The sequence below is a fragment of the Microcaecilia unicolor genome, chromosome 1 (genome assembly GCF_901765095.1).
Source record: "Microcaecilia unicolor chromosome 1, aMicUni1.1, whole genome shotgun sequence".
Taxonomy (NCBI): domain Eukaryota; kingdom Metazoa; phylum Chordata; class Amphibia; order Gymnophiona; family Siphonopidae; genus Microcaecilia; species Microcaecilia unicolor.
In genome coordinates, this window is record NC_044031.1 from 653,386,605 (window position 1) to 653,411,306 (window position 24,702).

The 24,702-nt window shown below is 42.9% G+C and overlaps 1 protein-coding gene across 1 annotated transcript in view; it reads left to right on the top strand.

Moving 5' to 3' along the window:
• Positions 1–18,367, top strand: part of YPEL4 (yippee like 4) — a 45,478-nt gene extending 27,111 nt beyond the window's left edge. Inside the window, exons 4-5 of the mRNA XM_030186205.1 lie at positions 14,911–15,019; positions 16,982–18,367. Of these exons, the coding sequence (XP_030042065.1) occupies positions 14,911–15,019; positions 16,982–17,071 (199 nt within the window). The 3' untranslated portion in view covers positions 17,072–18,367. The remainder of the gene's footprint in view (positions 1–14,910; positions 15,020–16,981) is intronic.
• Positions 18,368–24,702: the final 6,335 nt, after the last annotated feature.

Below are 24,702 nucleotides of genomic sequence, written 5' to 3' on the forward strand. Positions count from 1 at the left end.
GTTGTTAATGTTGAAAGATGAAAATCCATAGGCCCCTTAACAATGACAGGAGCCGGAGCCTTCTTAACACCTCCGTTGCGCTTCCCCATTAGCAGCAGAGCAGAGTGCCACTCTCCATGTTCCTCAGTTGCTCCAAAGGGGTTGGGCCTACCCCTCTGGTCATGCCCCTCCGGGCATGCACCTACAATCACGAGCCTGCGGATGTGTCCCACAAAAGGGACACACTAATGAAGATGGAAAAGTCCTGCTCAGCTGACTCCAATTGGTTAGGGGTCCAGACCTCTTCCTTCATGGAATATCACAGGACACCGGAATGAGTTCCAAGTGTCCTGCGGAAGGAACGCTCTTATGAAGATGGAAAAGACCCACTCAGCTGACTCCAATGGGTTAGGCGTCCAGACCTCTGCCTGCAGGGAACCTTACAAGGCACTGGAACGAGTCCCAAGTGTCCTGCGGAAGGGACGCATTTATGAAGATGGAAAAGACCCACTCAGCTAACTCCAATGGGTTAGGTGTCCAGACCTCTGCCTGCAGGGAACCTCACAAGGCACCAGAATGAGCTCCAAGCGTCCTGTCGAAGGGACACACTTATGAAGATGGAAAAGACCCATTTAGTTGGTGCCAACAGGTTAGGCGTCCAGACCTCGGCTTGCAGGGAACCTCACAAGGCACTGGAATGAGTCCCTCAAGAGCTTCTTTTTTGGATGTTTTGGAATTCTTACAGAATGGCTTCAAAAAGGTTTGGTGCTGTCGTCTTTTAGAGTTCAATTAGCAGCAGTGGTGTGTTACCAAGGTTTGGTGCAAGGTTGGTTCTTAGGAGCACACTGGGATGTTGTAAGGTTTTCTAAAGGGGTGAAATTACTCAGACCACCTAGGTATCCAGTGGTGCCTCCTTGGGATCTGGTAGTGTCAGCCTTGGTTCATGCTCCTTTCAAATCAAAGCAGGATTCTACCTGGAAGGATCTTACCTTGAATATGCTTTTTCTGGTGGCCGTCTGTTCAGCATGAAGACTTCAGAGCTGCACGCTTTGACCCACTGGGAACTATTTTTAATCTTTTTGGAGGAAAATGTGGTTCTTAGACCAGTTCCTTATTGCCTTCCTAAAGTATTTACTCCATTTCACCTTAATTAATTGGTCTCCTTACCGGTCTTTAAACAGTCTGGTGATAGGATCATGGTGGTTGTCATCATAGGTTGGATGCAAGATGGATGCTCTGTTGTTATTTGTCAAAGACCAGTGAGTATAGGAAGTCAGACAGACTTTTTGTGCTCTTTGGTGAATCCAGGAAAGATGAAGTAATCTTGAAGTCTACTGTTGCACACTGGATTAAGGAGATGATTGCTTTAGTGCACATCTTGTGTGGCAAAGCAGTTCTCTCAATTCTTAAGACAAATCAGTACTCTGAATTCTCAAGGTTTATTTGACTCAAGGTCAGGTGTCATCTTGGGCATAACACATATTAATTCTGCCTCAAGAGATTTGCAAGGTTGCCGTTGCATTCTTTTGTCAAGCATTATAGGATAGATGAGAAGGCAAAGCATGATGCTGCTTTTGAAGCCTGTGTGTTCTCAGCAGGGGGTGCTAATTCCTTGAAGAGTATTTTAGTACATCCCAAATATCTGGAGGATTGCTAAGAAAGGTTAAATTAGGCCTTACTGCTAATTTTATTTCCTTGAATCATTCAGACCAGTCCATAACTCACCCAGTGTCTCAGTTGTAAATAGATACGCAGATATGTGTTTTTAAGGGATGTTGAACTTATTCACTTCTCTGTTCGTAGTTCCATTAATTGATACTTCAGATGTTTACAATAGGTCTGTCATTGGCTTTCTCCTGCTGTTTATGGGGATTCAGATTCACTGCTTTGTTAAGAACATACTGGCTGTTACTAGGCTGCACAGATGCTATATAGAGTGATGTCATAATTCAGCAGTTCTCTGGCAGGAGAGCTTATACCCAAGCGTCTGACTTGGTCTAGAGGGACTGTGAGTGCAACAGGGTAGATAAAGTTTGCCTAGACCTTGGCACAATATTGTATCATTTCGAAAAAGGATATGCAGTTTTAGGTTTAGCAGGCTGTATACAGTGATCCTAAACTTTTTTCAAGAGCTGGATACAATCTCTTTGTATTAAGAGTATGACCTAAGGTCTCGATAGTCAAAGCTGTTTAACCGGGCAAGAGAGGTTCCTGCCTGGTTTAATGGTGCTCAGCACCTTGGCTACTGATATCCAATGGCACTTAACTGGGCAGTGCTGCTGAATATTGGCTCTGACTGGCGTGGTACTGTCTGGTTAATGCTAGAGTGGTCTGTGGGTGGAGCCAGTATGTAGCTGGTTAGCAGCAATATTTATTTATTTATTTGTTGCATTTGTACCCCACATTTTCCCACCTATTTGCAGGCTCAATGTGGCTTACATAGTACCGTCAAAGGCGTTTGCTCAGTCAATTGATAACAAATACAGGTTGTATAGTGATCATATGAGGTATACGTGGAGGGTTGGAAGGGATGAAGATTGCTTGTTGTCCAGTACGATTATAGTCATGCCATGTTGCTGGGTGAAGAGGTTACGTGGGGTCATTGGGGTAGACTGTTTTGAAGCGGTTGGTTTTTAGTGATTTCCTGAAGTTCAAGATATCCAATATAGTTAGCATAGCAGAAAGGTTGTCCTAAGTTTAAGTAACTGCGCACTGGTCTCAATATCGAAAGGTAAGCAGTTAGCTTCCATATGGCCACTGTGATCCAGATATTGAAAGCCGCTGCCTGGACATGACCTATCATTTAATATCTGAGCTCAGTTCAGCCAGTGGCAAACCTCCATGGACTGAATATTGTCTCCTAGATATTTCACATAAATTTGTAATTATTTGCATATTTGTACTCTTAGGGGTAATTACATAAAGGATATTTTGGTGCATAAAGGCCTTTCTTAAAATTACCCAGGGGTTACGTTCATAAAGGTATGTATATGTGTATTTCAGCCATGTACATGTACACCGCCTTGGTTGAATCTCCTCATAAAGGCGGTTAATAAAACCCAATAAATAAATAAATAAATAAATACAGGTGTCTTTTGGGGTGAAAGTTAAGGACATAAGAATAGCCATGCTGAGTCAGACCAATGGTCCATCTAACCTACTATCCTGCTTCCAATAGTGGCCAATCCAGGTCACAAGTACCTGGCAGAATCCTAAACAATAGCAAGATTTCATACTACTAATCCTGGGGCAAGCAGTGGCTTCTCCTTGTCTGTCTCAATAGCAGACTATGGACTTTTCCTCCAGGAACTTGTCCAAACCTTTTTTTAAAACTCAGATACGCTAATCACTGTTACCACATCCTCTGGCAACGAGTTCCAGAGCTTAACTATTTGCTGAGTGAAAAAATATTTCCTCCTATTTGTTTTAAAAGTATTTCCATGTAATTTCATTGATTGTCCCCTGGTATTTGTACTTTTTGAAAGAGTGAAAAAATCAATTCACTTTTATCCGTTCTACACCACTCAGGATTTTGTAGACCTCAATCATATCCCCCCTCAACTGTCTCTTTTCCAAGCTGAAGAGGCCTAACCTCTTAGCCTTTCCTCATTTGGGAGGAGTTCCATCCCCTTTATTATTCTGGTTGCTGTTCTTTGAACAGTTTTTAATTCTACTATATCTTTTTTGAGATACGGTGACTAGAATTGAACACAATATTCAAGTTGAGGTTGCACCATGGAGCGATACAGAGGCATCATAATATTCTTGGTCTTATTTTGCATCCCTTTCCTAATAATTCCTAGCTTCCTGTTTGCTTTTTTGGCCACTGCCGCACACTGGGCAGAAGATTTCAGCGTATTGTTTACAATAACATCTAGATCTTTTTCTTGAGTGCTGACTCCTAAGGTGGACCCTAGCATCAGGTAACTATGATTTGGATTATTCTTTCCAATGTGCATCACTTTGCATTTGTCCACATTAAATTTCATCTGCCATCTGGATGCCCAGTCCTTCTGTTTCCTAAAGTCTTCCAGTTTCCTAAGGTCTTCCTGCAATTTTTCACAATCCGCATGTGTTTTGACAACTTTGAATAGTTTTGTGTCATCTGCAAATTTAATCACCTCACTCATTATTCCAATTTCCAGATCATTTATAAATTTGTTAAATAGCACAGGTCCCACTACAGATTCCTGCAGCACTCCACTATTCACCCTCATCCATTGAGAAAAATGACCATTTGACCCTGCCCTCTCCTTTCTGTCCAATAACCAGTTCCTAATCTGCAGAAGTTCATTGCCTCTTATCCCATGACTTTTTAATTCTCTCAGGAGTCTCTCATGAGGAACTTTGTCAAAAGCTTTCTGAAAATCTAGATACACTACATCAACCGGATCACCTTTATCTACGTTTATTCACGCCTTCAAGGAAGTAAAGGAAGTTGGTGAGGCAAGACTTCCCTTGGCTAAACCTATGCTGACCCTGTCCCATTAAACTATGTTTGTCTATGTGTACTGTAAGTTTTGCCCAGCACTGAAGTCAGACATACTGGTCTGTAATTTCCTGGATTACCCCTAAATCCTTTTTAAGGGTTGGTGTTACTTTGGCCACTCTTCAAGTACTATGAATGATTTTAATAACAGGTTACAGATCACTATCAGCAGATCAGCAATTTCATGTTCGAGTTCTTTCAGTACCCTGGGGTATATACCATCTGGTCCAGGTGATTTATCAAAATTTCTTTCAGTGCCTCTGCATTGTCAGCCTTGAAAGCCATTTCTGACTCAGATAGATCTATTACATCTTATTTACACCTTTTTAGTAGGTAGAGGGCTCACAATCTAATAATTTTTGTATCTGAGGCAATGGAGGGTTTAAGTGACTTTCCCAAGATCACAAGGAGCAGTAGAAGGATTTGAAATGGGCACCTTTGGATGCCAAGCCCAGTGCTCTAACCACTAGGCTACTCCTCCACTTCATCATCTTCTATAAAGACTGCAGCAAAGAATTAATTTAATCTACTACTAATAATAATCATTTCTATAGTGCTACTTGACATATGCAGTGCTGTACACTTTATGTGCAGGTACTTTCTCTGTCCCTAGGGGCTCATAATCTATGTTTTTGTACATGGGGCAATGGAGGGTTAAGTGACTTGCCCAAGGTCACAAGGAGCTGCAGTGGGAATTGAACTCAGGTTGCTAGGCTCAAAGCTCTATGTACTAACCATTAGGCTACTCCTCCACTCCTTGCTCTCCCTTGCTTGTTCATGATCTAACGGTCCCACGGATTTCCCCACAGGCTTTCTGCTTCTGATGTACCTGAAAAAAGAGTTACTATGAGTTTTTGTCTCCATGGCAAGTTTTTCTTCATATTCTCTTTTAACCTTCTGTATCAATGCTTTGCATATAGCTTGACACTGCTTATGATGCTTCTCATTTTCTTCATTCATATCCTTTTTTCCATTCTTTGAAGAATGTTCTTTTGGCTGTAATAGTCTCTTTCACGTCACCTTTTTAACCATGCTGGCTGTCATTTGCTCTTCTTTTTACCTTTGTTAATATTACTACTACTACTACTACTATTTAACATTTCTAAAGTGCTACCAGGGTTACGCAGCGCTGTACAATTCAAACATAGAAGGACGGTCCCTGCTCAAGGAGCTTACAATCTAAAAGACAGGTGTACAATCTATAGACAAGTGTCCAGTCAAAGACAAGTGTAGATTCCGAATAATAGGGCATACTATATTTCACGGACGGTTAGGTGCCGAAAGCAGCATTGAAGAGGTGAGCTTTAAGCAGAGATTTGAAGATGGGAGGGATATGTGGAATACACCTGGTCTGGGATTCCACAATGGTATTTTAAAACAATGTCCATGCCTGATTTAAAATCCTAACCTTTGTGGCCGATCCTTTTAGCTTCTTTTTAACCATTTTCTTCATTTTGTTGTAGTTGCCCTTTTGAAAATGAAATACTGCTACAGTAGATTTCCTTTGTGACTTCGCTTCAGGTATCAGGTCAGATTTGATCATGTTATGATCACTGTTTCCCAGCGGATCCAGCACCGTTACCTCTTGTACCATGCCCTGCATTCCACTAAGGACCAGATCTAAAATAGCACAAAGAAGCAGTCATTTATTCTATCTAGGAATTTTCTCTCCCTAGTGCTCCCTTATGTAACATTTAACCAGTCAATATTGGGGTAATTGAAATCATACATTATTATAATGTTGCCCAGTTTGCTAGCTTCCCTAATTTCTGTAAACATTTCTTCATCTGTCTATTTGTTCTGTACTGGTGGATGGTAGTACAGCCCTACCATTACACTCCTTCCCTTCACACATGGAATTTCTAACCACAAGGATTCCACATTGCTATCTGTTTCATGTAGGAGTGGGGGTAGAATCATGATGCACGTGCATACTTTATAAAATACACATGAGTGCTAACATTTATGCCTGCTCTTGGAAAATAGTGGTGCCTAATCCCACACAGTGTGTCAGGGTGCACCATATGGGGACAGTTTGCCAAGTAAGGGAATCATTGCTTTACCTAGCAGACTTCACAGTCAGTCTACCAAATAAGGTAATAATAACCTTATTTGGTAGACTGACCACATGTAATGTGTCCTGATGCATCACACAGGTTCCAGGTACCACCATTTTCCAAGATGGCAGTGTAGAAGCTCTGGAGATGGTCTTGGGGGTTCAGTTGAGTACCCAGGGTATTTTGTTTGTGGGGTGGGAAGTCCAAGGGAGTGACTAGAGCCACCAGGGACAGTTGTGGGGTCAGAAAGTGAATGATCTGGTGGGGCCCAATTGGGACAGGTTTTGTGGATTAGGGGGATTGGAAGTATTTGGGGGGGGGGGGGGAGGTCTAGGGGCCACCAGGGAACTTTTGCAGGGAGGGAAGGGAGGCTTGAGAAGTCTGGCCTATTTCTTAAATTTTTATATCTCCCTTTCTGTTAGTGGGTGAGCCAATTCCTACTTACATACTGACAAGGAAGGAGATATTTATTTATTTAGATGTAACTCACTTCTTTTCTGTAGTTGTTCATGGTGAGTTCATTCAGATATAGTGAGTAGTTGTCTGTCCCTGGAGGGCTCACAATCTGCCTCTTTTATCAAGCCACGCTAGGGGCTCCCAGTTCGGTATTGCCGACAAAGATCATTCACTTTGAATGGGCTTCGTCGACATTGTTGCATGGGAACCCCGCTAGCGCAACTTGATAAAAGAGACCCTAAAGTTGTACTTAAGGCAATGGAGGGGTTAAGTGACTTGCCCAAGAGCACAAGGAGCAGCAGCAGGATTTGAACTGGGCTCATTTGGATGTCAGGCTGGTGCTCTAACCACCAGGTTACTCCTCCACTCATGATACATCAAACAGCTGCATATTACCACATCAGTGTGTGCTGTTTTTTTCAGACCGTGCGCACTTTAATTTGCTTGCCATTAGTTTACTACTACTACTACTTATTTCTATAGCGCTACTAGACGTACGCAGCGCTACAGTGTACAGTGCTCTAAATTACTGCTAATTAGGACTCCATTAGCAGTAATTTAGAGCACTGTACACTGAGGCTTAGCACAGTGTTCTAATGCAGCATTGACTGCATCAGTCGGTCAGTCTCACAAAAAATCCACACGCTGAGTGTTGTTCCAAACCAGCAAAATAAACTTTACTGAAGCAAAAATCAAAGAAAGCAATAGGAACAGGTCCACAGTATAGAAGACAAAAACATTCTGTAAGACCACACAGTCTTCAAAGTTGAAGAGTAGAAACATTGAATTTTGACACAGTATTACTCTCAGACCTCTTGAGTAAGCTGAAGGAATGCTGGGATTTCTACGGGTTTCCCTTGGCCTTCAGATTCCACGGACACTCCTCCATTGCCTCAGGTACAAAGTTAAAAATCGTCGTTTTGATATTCAAAATGATTTAACTGGCAAGAAATGGCTCCTGGTCAGTTACACTGCCTGTTCGAGGCTAACCATTAACTTTTAGCGGCACTTAACCAGTTAATGCCACTGAAAATAACCAGTTGGCGCCAAACTGCAAACTGGCTATTTTGGGGGGTGTTCTGGGGGCGGAGTTGGTACTTGACCTATTAAATGCCAATATTTAGCGCTTAACCGGCCAGTATAACCGCATAAATAGGACCACTTAAAAGTCAGGCCTATTTTTATGCGGTGTCCCATAGCTGGTGAAGTGGTAAATATTGAGTTAGCCAGCTCTGCAAACCCAAAAATTCAATGCCAGTGCCTGGACATAGCCCAGCATTCAATTTCTGGGTTTAATGCTGTCAGTGGTCAGCAAAATGCTGATTGCCACTGGCTGAATATCGGGCCCTGTGAGCTCTCTGGGGACAGAGAAATACCTACTGTACCTGAATAGAACCTGCCTTGAACTAGTACTGGAAAGGCATCAGCTAAAATACTGCTGTGGCTAAGAAAGCAAATAGAATGTTAGGTATTATTAGGAAAGGAACAGAAAGCAAAATGAGGATGGTATAATGCCTTTGTATTGGTCCATGGTGCGACCGCACCTCGAATACTGTGTTCAATTCTGGTTGCTGCATCTCAAAAAAGATATAGTGGAATTGGAAAAGGTGCAGAGAAGGGCGACGAAAATGATAAAGGGGATGGGATCAGGGCCGTGCCAACACAGTAAGCGGGGTAAGCAACGCAGGGGGGCGCCGACCTCTGGAGGGTGCCTACCGTTTCCTGAGGTCAGCTCACTTGCAAAATGTTTTACCTGAAGCTATGATTCTCCTCTCTCCCCTGCCCTCCCCTCTTTGACCACAGTGCTCACTGAGGCAGGCAGACTCTGCTGAAGTTGTTTGAAAGAATACAACCAGTGCTATTTATGTCTTTGGTGTGGGACGAACTCCTCATTCAGGGAGAGCTTGAACAACATTCAAATTAAAGAGAACATCTAGGTTTGGTGGGAGGTTCCCATGCTTGGAACAAACTCCCTGAGCCCATACGCCGGGCCCCCTCCCTACCCATCTTCAAATCATTGCTCAAAGCCCACCTCTTCAATGTCGCCTTCGGCACCTAATCACTACACCTCTTCTCAGGAAATCTCAACTACCCCAACTTGACATTTCGTCCTTTAGATTGTAAGCTCTTCTGAGCAGGGACTGTCCTTATTTGTTAATTTGTACAGCGCTGCGTAACCCTAGTAGCGCTCTAGAAATGTTAAGTAGTAGTAGTAGTAGTAGTAGGTGTGCAAGTGAGACTGGGGAGAAATAAAAACTAAATAGTGTAATTGTTAAAATCTGTAAGTGGTTCAAAGTTTTTGGGGTTTTTTTTCTCTGAGCTTGTACACCAGAGGAGGGCATGACTGCAATGATGTTTGCATAATTATAGGTAACCGGATAGCTACAGCTAAAAGCCATTTCATTGGCTGATGGTTCCAACAGTAGTTTCAGAGGAAGTTTTTAGCTGTGTAGTGTAGAAGAGCTGGTAAGTGAAAATCAGATTGGGTTTTTTTTTGGTGTTTGTTTTTATATAAAAGATTCTCCTTGGATAGGAAGAGTCTGTGATATGTGAAAATATATTTTGCTTGAATGAAGCTGCTAAACTTTAAAGTCAGAGACTTATCAATGATCAGATAAAGAAAGTCACCAGACAACAAAGGTAGAGAAAAATCATTTTATTTTCATTTTAGTGCTTGGAATATGTCCACTTTGAGAATTTACATCTGCTATCTTATTATGCAATGTATAGCAATTTGTTTCTAAGAATATTGCTGACAATTCCTGTCAGTGTGGCAAGTGGTGAGCGATCATTTTCACAGTTAAAAATCATTAAAAAACTAGTAAAAAATGCCTGTTTCAAAAGGGAAGGAAACGGGCGCTAGCAAGGCCATCCCCCACCCTCCCTCCCTCACTGTTCCAGACTCTGCCATCCCTCCGTTTTCACCCCCCCTCTCCGCGTCCCAGTCGACCCCCCTTCTCGGCGAAAACCATCCCCCGCCACCGTCCAGTACCTGTGCTGACGGGGGTCCCCAACCCCCGTCAGCAGAAGTCCTGTGCTGGCCTTCAAGGTGTTGCTTCTTCAATGATTTTGTATCCAAGTTGCTCTGCGTGCGTCTGACATCAGACGCACGCAGAGGAACTTGAACCGAAGATCATTGAAGAAGCAACGGCACGAAGGCCAGCACAAGACTTCGACTGCCGGGGGTTGGGGTCCCCCGTCAGCACAGGTACTGGACGGCGGCGGGGGATGGTTTTCGCCGAGAAGGGGCGGTTTACTGGGTCGCAGAAGGGGGGGTGCAGTGGGCTGTAACACAGGCACATCCTGTTGGAGGTGAGAATTATTATATAGGATTATTTGCGATCAAGTATTTCACAAGAAAGGCTTGTAAGCCTTGCCATGATTGCTATTGAGAATGATATATGTGCCCAGTTAGATATCAAAGATTTAATTACTAATTTCGTGAACATGAAAGCACGAAAAGCTAAGTGGTTGTAAACCCTCTATTTGTTCAGTAATCCCACAAAGATGCACTCCATCTTTCAGCTCCTATTTCCTTTGCATCTTGTGCCACACGGGGGGCGGGGGGGGGGGGGCCCAACTTATAGTCTGCAGGGGGGCACCAGAGACCCTAGGCACGGCCCTGGATGGGATGACTTCCCTATGAGGAAAGGCTAAAGCGGGTAGGGCTCTTCAGCTTGGAGAAAAGGCGGCTGAGGGGAGATATGATAGAGGTCTATAAAATAATGAGTGGAGTTGAATGGGTAGACGTGAAGCGTCTGTTTACGCTTTCCAAAAATACTAGGACTAGGGGGCATGTGATGAAGCTACAATGTAGTAAATTTAAAACGAATCGGAGAAAAGTTTTCTTCACTCAACGTGTAATTAAACTCTGGAATTCGTTGCCAGAGAATGTGGTAAAGACGGTTAGCTTAGCGGAGTTTTAAAAAGGTTTGGACAGCTTCCTAAAGGAAAAGTCCATAGACCGTTATTAAATGGACTTGGGGAAAATCCACTATTTCTGGGATAAGCAGTATAAAATGTTTTGTACATTTTTGGGATCTTGCCGGGTATTTGTGACCTGGATTGGCCACTGTTGGAAACAGGATGCTGGGCTCGATGGACCTTTGGGCTTTCCCAGTATGGCAATACTTATGTACTTATGTAAAATAAAAAAATATTTCTCCTTCTAGTCCTTCTTGTAAACTCCAGCTCTGGAGCCTCTTCTCCCACAGAAATAATAGAAGAGAAAATGTCTTTTGCTCTTCTTTGCTTCTAGACAGACCAATTTGTCCCAGGGCTACCTGGCTTCTGGACTAGAGAATGACATGGGGACGGCGAAACACGGGTAACCTGAGGGGTGGGGTGGAGACAGAGACTGTGGCAATGGGGTGGGGATGGAGCAAGAACTTGCAGGGACGGGGACAAACTTTGTCCCCGTGTCATTCTCTGCGAGGCAGATGCTCAAAACTCCGACGCTGTTCTGAACAGCACCGGAGTTTTATTGCCTGATCAGCGCTGCAAAACAGCTCCCAAATGTTCAGCGCTAATGACATACAAATTTAGGCGTGATGTCAGTGCTGAACATTAGAGAGCTGTTTCCAGTTCTGCAGGAGAATTGCGCCTAGCATGTGCTCAAGGCACAATCCTCCCACAGAAGGGGTTTGACAGGTCCGGGTTTTTCTCCCGGACCTGTCAAACCTAATAGGCAGATTTGTCAGACCTCTCATCCTGCCAAACACAAGGGCCTGGAGGTCCAGTGGACCCACAGACTCCCTGACCACCCCTTTCACAGTCCCCCCCCCCCCACTGAAAATACCCTGGTGGTCCAGTGGGACCCTTGACAAGCCCAACATGACCCCCTCCTCAAGAAGGCTAGCCCTGGTGGTCTAGCTGTGGGCCCCCCCCCCCAATCCAACCCCTCCCCTCATACCTTAAAGTTGGAGGAGGAGAGACTAGCACTCCCTCTCTCCTCTGCGGGCGCCATCTGAAAACGGTGATGCACTGGGCGGGGTTTAAATACCATATAAGGGAGAAACTCTCTTACACAACTGGCAACTGAATTCAATGATTAAAAAACTGCAGAAGCTGCTTTTGGATTTAAATGAAGCACTGTTAAGTGACATCATTTCCATCTTGTCTGCCTTTGATGTGGCAACAAGAGTCTTGTCTGTTGATCAGACTCCTTCCATCTGTAACACCTTCCATCATGTACCCTGTTGCTCAAGCATCTTATTGTTACTGCAACAGATTCATCCACTGTCACTGGCATCAAGGATCATTTCCAACACTTAATTGACATTTTGTTTCCTGTTTATCCACTACATGGTGCTGGTTCTTTTCTATACCCACATCTGAAAGACAATCTGTTTATCTTCCCAGAGGATATAAAAACATAGGCAACTGAAGCTTTGAGAAGGCTGTATGAAAACCAGATCAAAATGGAAGGCTTGAGTCCATCAACATCAACAACTCAGGATTCTCCACAATCCACTTTCCCAGAAAGCATCACATCTGTGGAAGAGCTTCCCTCCAAAAGAATAAAAATGGATGTTAGCAGTTTTATGAGCAAATTTTATAGAACAATGCCTCCTTTGAAGGCTATTGTTAATGAATTGGACAGTTATTTGTGTTGAAGTGATGCAAACAACGATGTTTTGATTTTTTGGAAAAACAAACAAAAGTGCTGGCCAAAACTTGCTGTGCATTCCTGCTACCAGCACATCTTCTAAGAAGACATCTTCTATTGCAGGAAGGACTGTGGAAGACAGGAGAGCTAGACTGAATCCTGAGATTGTTGATGACTTATTATTCATCCACAGATTAAAAAATCATAACAGTGCTTCGTAGGACATATTTCTCCCCTGCTAGGGAGTGGGTTATATTTTGTCCCCTGGACATTTTAACATGGTGGATTAGGATTCCTTGATTTAAAAACACTAGTTGTACAGAATATTGTTCCTTTTTATACTTAATAAAAAGATTTACAAATAAAATCATAAAGTGAGGCTTGTGCAGATGAGAACAGGGCGGGGCAGGGATGGAGACAGATTGTGCGGGGACAGGCACAAATGTTGTCCTCATGTCATTCTCTATTCTAGATTACACCGAACAACTGAATTCCTCTTAGTCCACCTCCAACTTTTTTAGACAGTGGCTCCAGGAGCCTTGGAGCACAGTTTATGGCTGCTTCCCCTGCTTCTTGGAGTCTTGGAGAGTTTCCACACCTTGCTGCCTCCCTCACTCCAATCTAGATCATGATTCCTGGAGTCATCTTATGGCCACTGTTCATTGGCCCCAATTCATGGGGATGGGTTGTTACCTCACCCAACATTACATCATATTTTAGGAAACCTCCTGTTACTAGAAATGTTCTCTATTTTGCATATAGACGCAGAGATTGCCTTTAGTAAAAGACTAGAGGGCTCTTTATTGGCCATGTTGACAGTCAGAATCCTCCTGAGGTGCCTTACTTACTATTATACCAACACTAAAGGAGGTACGTTTGATGGGTACCAAGAAATGGAATTTTCTATGTTGAGATTCTGCTGTTCTGATTAAGCTTCCATTGGAAACTTGATTGGTGACCGTTTATAAGGCTTTTAGAAAATTATTAAAAGCTTGTTTTAGGAGGTGGTCAGTTAGTTAAATAGCTGATTTTTGCTGTGCAGTAGGGTTGGGACAAGTCATTAGAGGATTTATTATTTACAGTTTGGATTTGTTTTTTTTAATCTGTTTGGTGTGTTTGGTTTCTGTGATTTGAACTGTGATGTAAGTGTTTTGTGGAGGCTACTGTTTATTGTTTTGAGATGTTTCTTGCCTTTAGTACTGGATTGTATATGCGGGTCAGATGTAATAAATAAATTATGTGCTTTTACAACAAGATGGTTCTGGGAGGGGTAGTAGGGTCATTATGTTGTTGAGTTTAATTACCAAAATATTGGGGGACAGGAAATGGCCAATGGATCTTGAAGTTAATTGGGTAGGTGGCTAATACCGTAGCATTGGCCCTGGCTGCAGGGAGAGACATAGGTGCCAAGGGAGGTTACTTTGTAAAACATATTTGGTGTCTCTAGGGCTATGGGACTTTTAAAGAAGCCACAATAACATTCTCTGATTACTCTGAAAAATTCTGCAGTGTATGAGTTCTGGAAAAGTGCATGAGAAAGCAGCACAGAATTAGTGGAGTAGGGAATGAAGGGGAGAAGCTCAAGACTGGTAGAGCTGGGAGTGAGAGGCAGAAGCTCAGAATTAGTGGAATAGGGAGTGAGAGGGAGAAGCTTTGGATAAGTGGAGTAGAGATTGAGAGGGAGAAATTCAGGATCGATGGAGTAGGGAATGAGAGGGAGAAGCTTAGTACTACTACTACTACTAATCATTTCTGTAGCGCTACTAGATGTACGCAGGTACTTTCTCTGTCCCTAGAGGGCTCACAATCTCTGTTTTTGTACCTGGGGAATCGAACCCAGGTCGCTAATCTCAAAGCCCACTGCACTAACCATTAGGCTACTCCTCCGCTTAGGATCAATAGAACAGGGATTGAGAGGGAGATATTCAGGATTAGTGGAATAGGAAGTGAGAGGGAGAAACTCAGGATTGATGGAGTAGGGGGAGAGAGGGAGAATCTCAGTATCAGTGCCAGTTCTTTGAGTGCAAGGAATCACAATTCTCTGGCCCTGTGGAGAAAGGGACTTGATGGGGCTAAGAATAAAAATGTAGTAGTTTAGCCTATCAGAAGAAATGCACAAGTAGCTTGACCCTCTTGCATAATTTTTCAAACAAATCTTAGTCTGGAGCACGGCAGGGGCGGGTGTGCACATACATGTATGCTTTGGCCAGTGTGGACGAGCTGCTGGAAGTAAAGGAATCTTGGTTTGAGGCTAAATTTACACTGCCATATAACACAGAGGCTTGTATTAATAGACATGAACCTCAATCTCTCTCCCCCAGGGTGAATATTGGCTGCAGACCAGCTGAGGAGCGGCTCTTGCTAACCGGACTTCACTCTGTGGCTGACATTTTCTGTGAGAACTGCAAGACGACACTGGGCTGGAAATATGTAAATATCTCATGTGTGATCATCCAGATCATCTCTTCCATTCTTCAGCCATAATTGGGTTGGATGAGTGTGAGTGTAAGTGTGAATGTTTCTGACTGGCTGACCCTATGCTTGACTGTGTAAGTGTGAGAATGAGCGTGGCTGGATAAGTGTGACTATGACTGTAATAACAGTGAAAAAAGTGAGACTGAATAATTGTAGGTATAGTTTACAGTTGGTTTGTTAAAAGATTTGACATACCGCTATATGAAAAATTCCGGCACAGTGGTTTAAAATAACTATCCATAAATTAATACTACAAGTGTGAGAGTAAAAAAAGGACAGAAAGCATAGATTCCCAACATGGCTTTCAGAGACTAATCCTTCCTAAAATCCAGGCTGGGAGACAGGAGAAGGAACTGGATCATACAAGTCTGCCCATTTAGTCTGAGAACAGAGCAGGCACTGGGAAGGTGACAGAGGCAGGAAGCCATAGGACAGTATCTACCAAGGAGATTTTATGACAGAAGTCATAAGGTCAAAAAGTTGAAGCCGTCTCCCCTGCGCAGCTGTCATATTGTGTTGACGCTGTTGAAAACAATAGCAAACGTGTGAGGTTTATGACTGCTTATGTGTTTCTTTTTATTTGACAGCTTTTTAATTTATTTGAAAGGTTCCCATATGTGACCTGAAGTTTTTTTTTTTTTTTAATACCTCTGGGGAGTTCCCCACAACTAGGCCTCAAGGCTCAGGCAGAGTTGGGACCTTTCTTAAAGCTGCCCCCTACAAAAAGTGAGCCTCCCATGGCTCCAAAAAGAAGTCTGCTGCTTTGGAGCGCCCATACCCACGAACTGTGGTTCATACCCAAAGACCCACCCCCGCACCAAGAGGTTAAAAAAAAACCTCCAGTTACATATGGAAAGCTTTCAAATTAAAAAAAAAACCCAAACACATTGGCAGTCATAAACTTCACGTTTGCTTCTGTTTTCAATCGCATCTGCAAATGTTTGGGGTCACACAGTATGGTGACAAGCTCCACCCACTGCCTTCAGCCCACAGAATGGTCGAGATAGGCTCATGACATCTCCTATCATAAAACCTCTTCGATATCTGCTTGTTGCAGCTGCTAACTCCACACCTCCTGCCTCTGATTGGCTCATTCTGATGGTCAGGACCAATCAACAGTCACAGGTGGAGAAACTTTTTCTCCAACTCCTAAGGTAACAGGGGAGTCCTCCCCCCCCCCCCTCCCCAAGAAATATCAATGCAAGGGAGTGTTGTGTGGAGGAGGCCAGTAAAAAACAGAGAGAGCCAGTTAACAAGGATGAGGGCCAGTTTTGCCAACCTCGCTTATTTCCATGGTGGTCTGGTCTGGCCCCTAGTCACCACAAAGCCCTGGTGGTGTAATGGGATTCCCCTCCACCCCCCTAAGACCCCTGTAATAACTTTGACGTTGAAGGCAGGAAGACTGCCTCCTTCCTCCTGCCTCTGGGCCCGTCCACTTCAAAATGGCGGCACCCAGCCCCTGTCTGGTGCATCCTGTGCATTGCTGGAATGCATCTGTGCATCACTCAGAATGCTCATTTTTAATACTGAAGAGCTGCCTGTAATACATTTGCATAGGGTTATCGGTAACTGCTACAGTGAACGGTAAAAGTACGCAGAACCCTTTTGTGCATTAGATGCTAAATAACATTTGCTTTAGACCAGCTACAACTGGTCTAAAGCAAATGTTGCCAGCATGGTAACATCAACCCCTGAGTCTTCTTCAGCCTGTGGTTCTCTCACTTGGTCTTGATGTGTTGGGAACCTGCAATGTAACTGTTGTAATGTCTTCAGATGTTGCTAAAAAGCAAGGAACATTACATTGAGGATTAATAAAATGACATGAGGTTTCAGCCTTCTATACTGGGTGGGTAGGGGTTGAAGAAGTGGAGGCTTGGGCGTCATCTCTGACTCATTTTCTTCTCTGTGTCTTTGCAGGAGCGAGCTTTTGAGATCAGTCAGAAATACAAGGAGGGGAAATATATCATCGAGGTTGTGCACATGGTGAAGGAGAATGGTTGGGAGTAAGGGACAGAGATTTCCAGTAGGCCGGGATTCATCTTTCCTGCCGGCAATGCATGCGTCTCTACGTACCCTCCCTTCCTCCCCAACTTCCTGAGACCCTGCTGCCATTCCATGGGATGAGCATCACTGTGACACTGCACTGGAGAGACAGATAGCAAGATGTACTCTGGCTAATATTAACAATGAACCATCACAGTACCAGCTCCTACCAACCCACATTCCCCGGAAACCTGCAAGAGAGATGCCCCATCCATTCATCTCCATGGGACGCACTGGAACAGCAAAACCTTATCACATCTGTATAGTTATTAACAGAACTGAAAGACATTGCAAATAGCGCTGATAGGTTGAGTCCGGTTTGCCGAGGCTGGGAGTGTGAATCCTAGCATGGTGTGACAGAGCTTGGATCCTATGGGGCTTGAGGGAGACACTGTGTGTCTTGGAGCTACTGTACTGGTTCTGGTTGCTGTTTCACCCAGGTCAACCTGAAGAGGCTGATTCAGTCCGACTTTTATCCCAGTGCAAGGAGATCTAATCTGGCTTTTCTTAGGGAAGTGAGAACTACAAATCCGTTCATGAAATGGGGCCAAACTGGGCCTGGATTAGCCTGTTTGGCTTTTCCTCTGTGAGCCAGCAACTGTTCTGCTGGTGTGAGAAACCCTCTGGGTTCAGAGGCTGAAGCGCAGACCCGACACTAGTGCTGTCACAGAACTAAGCTGTGCAGTCTCTGCTCTGGTGACAGCGATGTGGCCTGTTCTGAGGCCCAGTGTACTAGATTGAGCACCTTGCTCTGAGAAGAGTATTTTCATGGTCCGAGTCGCAGAATTTTTTTTGAACAAAGGCTGACAAAGCAGTTTCAAGTCGGAAGCTGCGTATTCTTCAGAACTAATCCACTATGGGACTTGTACATTTTAACAGGCGTGACTGTCTGGGGTTGGTTGGAGTGTTAAACTATGTGCCAGGAATTTGCATAGTAATGAGATTACACAGAGAGACCGACACACATGCAGATGCCCACACTAGGGTACGTTGAACACTCTGGGGTCAATATTCAAAAACATATCCACCTCATAAAGATAAGTGAAAAGATTTATCCACTTATCTTAATGCCCAGTATTCAGTAGGCCTGTTCAATTAGGTTGGACTTCTGAATGTGCAGCCCTGAACGTAAACAGATAACTTTTCCATTTAGGGGTTAACGCCTGGATTCTATATTTATCGCGCCTAGTGTTCCATGCCAAAATCCAAGTGTATTCTTGCATAACTTAATTGGCTTAATAAGCCAATTAGCTTAGATAACAGCACTTAACGAGCAACAAGGAGCACTAATTGGCAATAATTAGAATTTATGCGCACAACTCACTAAGCGTATTCTGTAAACGCAGAGTGCCTAAATTCTAGTGCTTGTAGCCAAAAAGGGGCGTGGTTATAGGTGGGGAAATGGGCATTTCGTGGGCATTCCAAAATTTATGTGCACTGTTATAGAATATGCCCCTTCTCGCCTAAATCTACGCTCCGGTATTTATGCCCCATTTCCCTTGGTGTAAATGGATGTGTGTAGTTTTAAGCGCTATGATGTCAACTAAGTGTATTCTATATACCACGCCTAAATTTAGATGCCTCTTATAGAATACACTTAGGTGGGAATTTTGTTCAGCGCGGAATTTTCAGGCACCCTATATAGAATCTGATCCTAACTGTGTAACGGTACCCAGGTTAAGGAAGTAGGAAGGCGCTATTTTATGTGTTTGTATAAAATACTAGCACAAATCCGAGTAACAATACTTCCTTCATTAAAGGTACAGAAGTAACATATGCTCGAAAGGAGGTGTAACTGTTTGCACATATTTTCCGTGCATACGTCTACAGGGTGAGGCAAAAGAAAGTAACCTCCTACAGTTTTTTTTTGCAGTTTTCTCAGCAACCGCTTTGAATTTCAACAAGAAATTTTACGTACTTATTTAGTCACCATGCTATTACTATTAAACAACATTTAATTGTCTTGTTATGTTAACATTACTGCCATTTTAGCAATACTGTGTAGCAATTTTTGCACGTTAAAAATGGTTCAAGCTAAAATGCAGTAAAATAATGTCTTTCAAACAATACAGTTATCAGTGTGTCAGAATTTTGCAATCACTGTGAGTGTTCAAAGTGTCCACCCCCAGCTTTGACACAGGCCTTCAGTTGGGAAGTTCTTAACAGCCTTTGCTCCGAAACCTTGTTCACACAGTGTCTGGATTCTTATTTTGTCCGCTATCAACACCTTATTCATGATTGCTGTTCCGATCCAAAATGCTTTTAAAGAAATTATCTGTAAATTATCATATTATAAAATTCAAATTATTGTTTACAAAAGTCTACATCACTGTGATGTCATTAACAGTAAGCTGGTACCCCTTCTTTTTTTTTTCTTCAAATAATGGTAGTTTTACATTGCAGACATTTTTGAATGCACAAGAATTGCTGGGTGGTCACGCTAAAAAGTCTGTAACTTGGCTGGGTTTAAAGATAATCTCATTCCACTTGGCACATAAATGTAGATAGTAACAGCAAATAAAACTGTAACATTTCACATTGAAATTCCAAGCAATAGCTGAGAAAATAGCACAAAACTCTAGGGGTTACGGTTTTTTGCCTCACCCTGTATATTTAATAAAATATATAGCTGTAAATTGCCTGAACTCCACTCCTGAGCAACCCTACTAAAGTACATGCATACATTTTGGAATGACCTAGTTAAAAAAATATATTTATGAATTTTCGAATATAATAACAAGATAAATCTTGACATGAAATATGGCAGGTGAATACATGAGATTACTTAACGAAGGAAAATACAATTAAGTAAAAAAAAAAAAAAAGAAAAACAAAATATAGTACATCCCAAATTAAAGTCCAAAGTATCACAGGGGTAAGAATGAACACTAATGCCACAAAGAAAACATTAATCAAGAAGAAATGGAAAAAAAAACTGACTTCTTATCATCTATACATTAATTTTAGGGCAAATAACATTCAAGAACAAGGTAGACCAAATAGCATGGAGTAGAAGCTTCTAATGGTAACTTATCAGAAAAAAAACAACTATGAGACCTAAAAAAGCCATATTTCACATCCCTAAACTTTAGAGCACATTTGCAAGGATATTTCAGTATGAAAGTTGCCCCTACTGAGATAACTTTCGGGCGCAATAGAAGAAATTGTTTCCTCTTCTTTTGTGTTGCTCAAGCAACATCTGGAAAAAATCCAAATCTTTAATCCACACAATAAATTATCCCTACATTGAAAAAAACGTTCTTAATATAACATCTCTATCAAGATCTTATACTAACGTCACAATCATTCTTGGTGTCACCTGTTTCTCAATAGATGCCTCAAGAAAAGTAGTCAAACCAATAGCTTGATCTGAAGAAATTGGTTCTAAGGATACCAAGGCCTCTGACTGCACTGGCATTTTAGATTTAACAGGAATATAAAAAAAACCTTAACAACAGATGGAATACAGTAGATCCTTCATGTAATTTCAGTATTTCCATCACATGCTTTCTATGCATCTCCCTTGCTGATATGTTTTTAACTTTGTGAAATTTAATAAAATGAAGATTCCTTTTCTTAGCCAAACTTTCCAAAGTTTCAGTTTTACTATGAAGCAAAGCAATATCTTTCATTAGAGGCCGATTCCACAGCTATTTACAACTTTCCAACATTAGTTTTAAGAGTCTGAACCTCTGATTTTTTGAAAATCCAGTCTAGTGGTTAAAAAAACAGTCTGTTTTTGATAAGAGAATTGTGATGTCAAAGTCTTACCCAACTCCTCTGTTATGCCCCAGATAGAATTGAGGGAAATAGTTGCAGGTCTATGAAGGAAAAAACTGAATCCTGTAGAAGCAACTTACTACTACTCCACATCAGTCTGGATTGCTGATGTACCAGGAGCTTCTCTCACTCCCACCGTAGCTGCCACTGCTCCAGACGCTGGTGACTCCTCATCTGACAGTGGCGGGCCTCCCGCTAGGGTAAAATCTCATTTCAGCCAAATTGGGAGGAGCTTGGCCTTCGCCTGGGCTTAGAGATGTTTCCAACACCAAGGAAAGCGTCTCAGCTGCCGGCATCGCAGATGCTCCCAGTGGAGTAGCCATCTGGGCACTAGTAGATGATAAAGAACACTGGACATGACGGTCCATTGGACCCAAATTTAATGAAGTAGCCCAACCAAGAACCAGTCTTGCTACTACCCTTCCTTTTCTACTCTATAAACGAGAGAAGAAAAAAGAAAGTAAACTCTCCACAAGAGGAAAGATGCTCAGCTCCTACTGCTGTCAAACAACATCAGCCATCTTGCTCTGTCTCCTCTACACAACATGACCTAGTTTTATAAGAGCAGTTGAGAAGTAGAAACATTGAAAAAAGTGAAGAACCAGTATGGCAAAATAGCATTTATTGGTCAACAGTAGACCTGATAGCATTTATTGGTCAACAGTAGACCTGACACAGCCATGTTTCGGCAGTTGCCTGCATCAGGGGTAGAACTTAAGCTTTGCACACAGAAAGGACTCAACTTGCGAGATGATTAAACAAGACCACAGTTTTAACAGTAAAGATCAACAGCTCAGTCAGCAGTTACACAAACTGTCCATTTATGTGTCTAAAACAGTGGGGGGTTGATATTCAAAGCGAAATGTCTCCTGGTCAGCTATAGTCAAGGATAACCGCTAATTATCAGTGACACTTCACTGGTTAGTGCCGCTTAAAATAATCAGAGCTGAACTGAAAACCGGCTATTTTGGGGACGTTCCAGGAGTGGAGTTGGCCAGTTAAGTGCCAATATTCAGCACTTAACTGGCCAGGTTATTTGCATAAATAGGACTGTAAATACTACTAAAGCACTTTACCCATGTCAACACATTTTTTATATAGTTCAACACATCTTTTTTAAGATAGTTAATTAAGTAATCTAGACTTCAGATTTCCGGTGTGTTTATTATATTGCATAAACAACACCTCTCCGCTGTATATTTATATTAACAGCGGGAATCCTCATTAGTCTTGACTACTAAAATCTTTTCACTCTCTCTTATTAACTTAGCACTTATCTTTTGGCTTTTTCACTGGTTAGCTCTACAGTGCGCTTCTGTTTCGTAATTTCTTCATCTGGAGCAATAACTTGAATATGCCAGTTCTTGTGCCCTACAATTGAACATTTTTTGTTAGTTTTTCAGCTGTGTTAACATCATCTTGTTATATCTATATACTTTCTCTAGTACTCACAGTTATGTCTTTTAGCTATAGAGCTTCTCCGTCTTTTTTCTCTCAAATGTGCCGCACAATGGCGCCGATCACATGATTTTATAACGTCAGACGCCTTGAAGGCTGTTACTTCCTGAGTCCTCTCAGAATGTTCGAGAAATCTTTGGATTTCTGATCTTATTTCAGGATGTTATAAGAACACATTCCACTCAATTCTATTGTTTAGCCCTGTAGGATTTAACGACTGTATAAAAGTCAGTCCTATCTTTATGCGGTAACCCATAGTCAGTTAAGTAACTGGCTATGTGTTAGCCAGCTCTGGAAACCTGGAAATTCAATGCTGATGTCTGGCATGGTCTGGCATTGAATTTCTGGGTTTAACCTGGCAGTGGTCAGCAAAATGCTTATTGCCGTTGGCTGAATATTGGGCCCAGTGTTTTTAGCATAAAAATGGATTGTAAAATTACCCCCTTAATATTAGGGCTGCTGTTTGTGCATTCCTCCTTAATGGATGTTTATCTGGATAATGACTGAATATCACTGCTCTGTGGATACATTTAGGTCCAATCTCTAGAACAACCCTGGGTGTTTCTTTTACTAAACAGATTAATTTTGGTGTTTGTTGACTTATCTCTCCGAAATTGATACGTCAGCTGACAATTAAAATAAAAATCATTTTTGCGGTTAGCATCGGGTGCTGATTGCATAATTGTTTTGGAATATTGACCCAGTTGTGTTTGTGTAGGGTGAGACACTATCAGGCTTATTTTCGAAAGAGAAGGGTGCCCATCTTTCAACACAAATTGGGAGAGGGGCGTCCTCCCGGGGTCGCCCAAATCGGCATAATCGAAAGCCGATTTTGGGCGTCCTCAACTGCTTTCCGTTGCGGGGATGACCAAAGTTCACGGGGGCTTGTCGGAAGCATTAGCGAAGGAGGGACTAGGGCATGCCTAACACATAGGCATCTTTGACCGATAATGGAAAAAAGAAGGGCGTCCCTGACAAGTACTTGGGCGACTTTACTTGGTCCATTTTTTCTTACAACCAAACCTTAAAAAGGTGTCCGAACTGACCAGATGACCACCGGAGGGAATTGGGGATGACCTCCCCTTACTCCCCCAGTGGTCACTAACCTCTCCCACCCTCAAAAAAAGTTTTTTAAAATATTTTTTGCCAGCCTCTATGCCAGCCTCAAATGTCATACCCAGCTCCCTGACAGCAGTATGCAGGTCCCTGGAGCAGTTTTAGTGGGTGCAGTGCACTTCAGGCAGGCGGACCCAGGCCCATCCCCCCACACCTGTTACACTTGTGGTGGCAGAAACCCACTGTACCTACATGTAGGTGCCCCCCTTCACCACTTAGGGCTATGGTAGTGTTGTACAGTTCTGGGGAGTGGGTTTTGGGGGCTCAGCACCCAAGGTAAGGGAGCTATGCACCCGGGAGCAATTTATGAAGTCCACTGCAATGCCCCCAAGGATGCCCGGTTGGTGTCTTGGCATGTCAGGGAGACCAGTGCACTATGAATGCTGGCTCCTCTCATGACCAAATGGCTTGGATTTGGTCGTTTCTGAGATGGGCGTCCTCGGTTTCTATTATCGGCGAAAATCGGGGACGACCATCTCTAAGGTCAACCTAAATTTTGCGATTTGGGCATCCCCAACCGTATTATCGAAACGAAAGGTGGATGCCCATCTTGTTTCGATAATACGGGTTTCCCCGCCCCTTCGCCGGGACGCCCCTTTCAATTATGCCCCTCCACGTAGTTAAGTGATGTATTGTTAGACACAACCTCCGGCATGTCCCGACATAGACCAATTCTCACACCGCTACACGGTCTGTCTTTGACTATCATGTGAATCTAAGTTTCTCATGGTCATACAATCCAACTACCCTTGACTAAACTGCATGGATCATCTCATTGGGATTCTGATACTGGAGTTCCTTGCTTATTGTGTAGTAATAGAGCGATCTGTTCTGCAGTTATTCAATGAGACTGCCAGTGATGGAGCAGGCCTTGCACAGCTCTCAGAGGACCTGGGCCTTGGAAGGAGACTTGAGGTCAGTTTTATTTTCTCACAGACCCACACAACTTTGCCATCATGCCCTCCCTATTTGCAGTGGGCTACCTGCAGTGCTGATGTCCAGCAGAAGGGAGCAATACAATCCCACAATACACCAGAAAGAAAGGAAGTTGGCCTGCCCAAAAATCTCCTTTCAGAAACTGGGTCTCTTGGCAGCTCTGCTCTTGGTTGTCCCCAAATCAAAGTCCCTAAGGCTGCCCCTACCCCAGGATATACTACAGTGAGTGATCCATGACTCAAGTGCTGCGACATCCATGCTAGTACAAGATGTCCATCTGTCATTGTTCCTAAATTTCTGCTGAC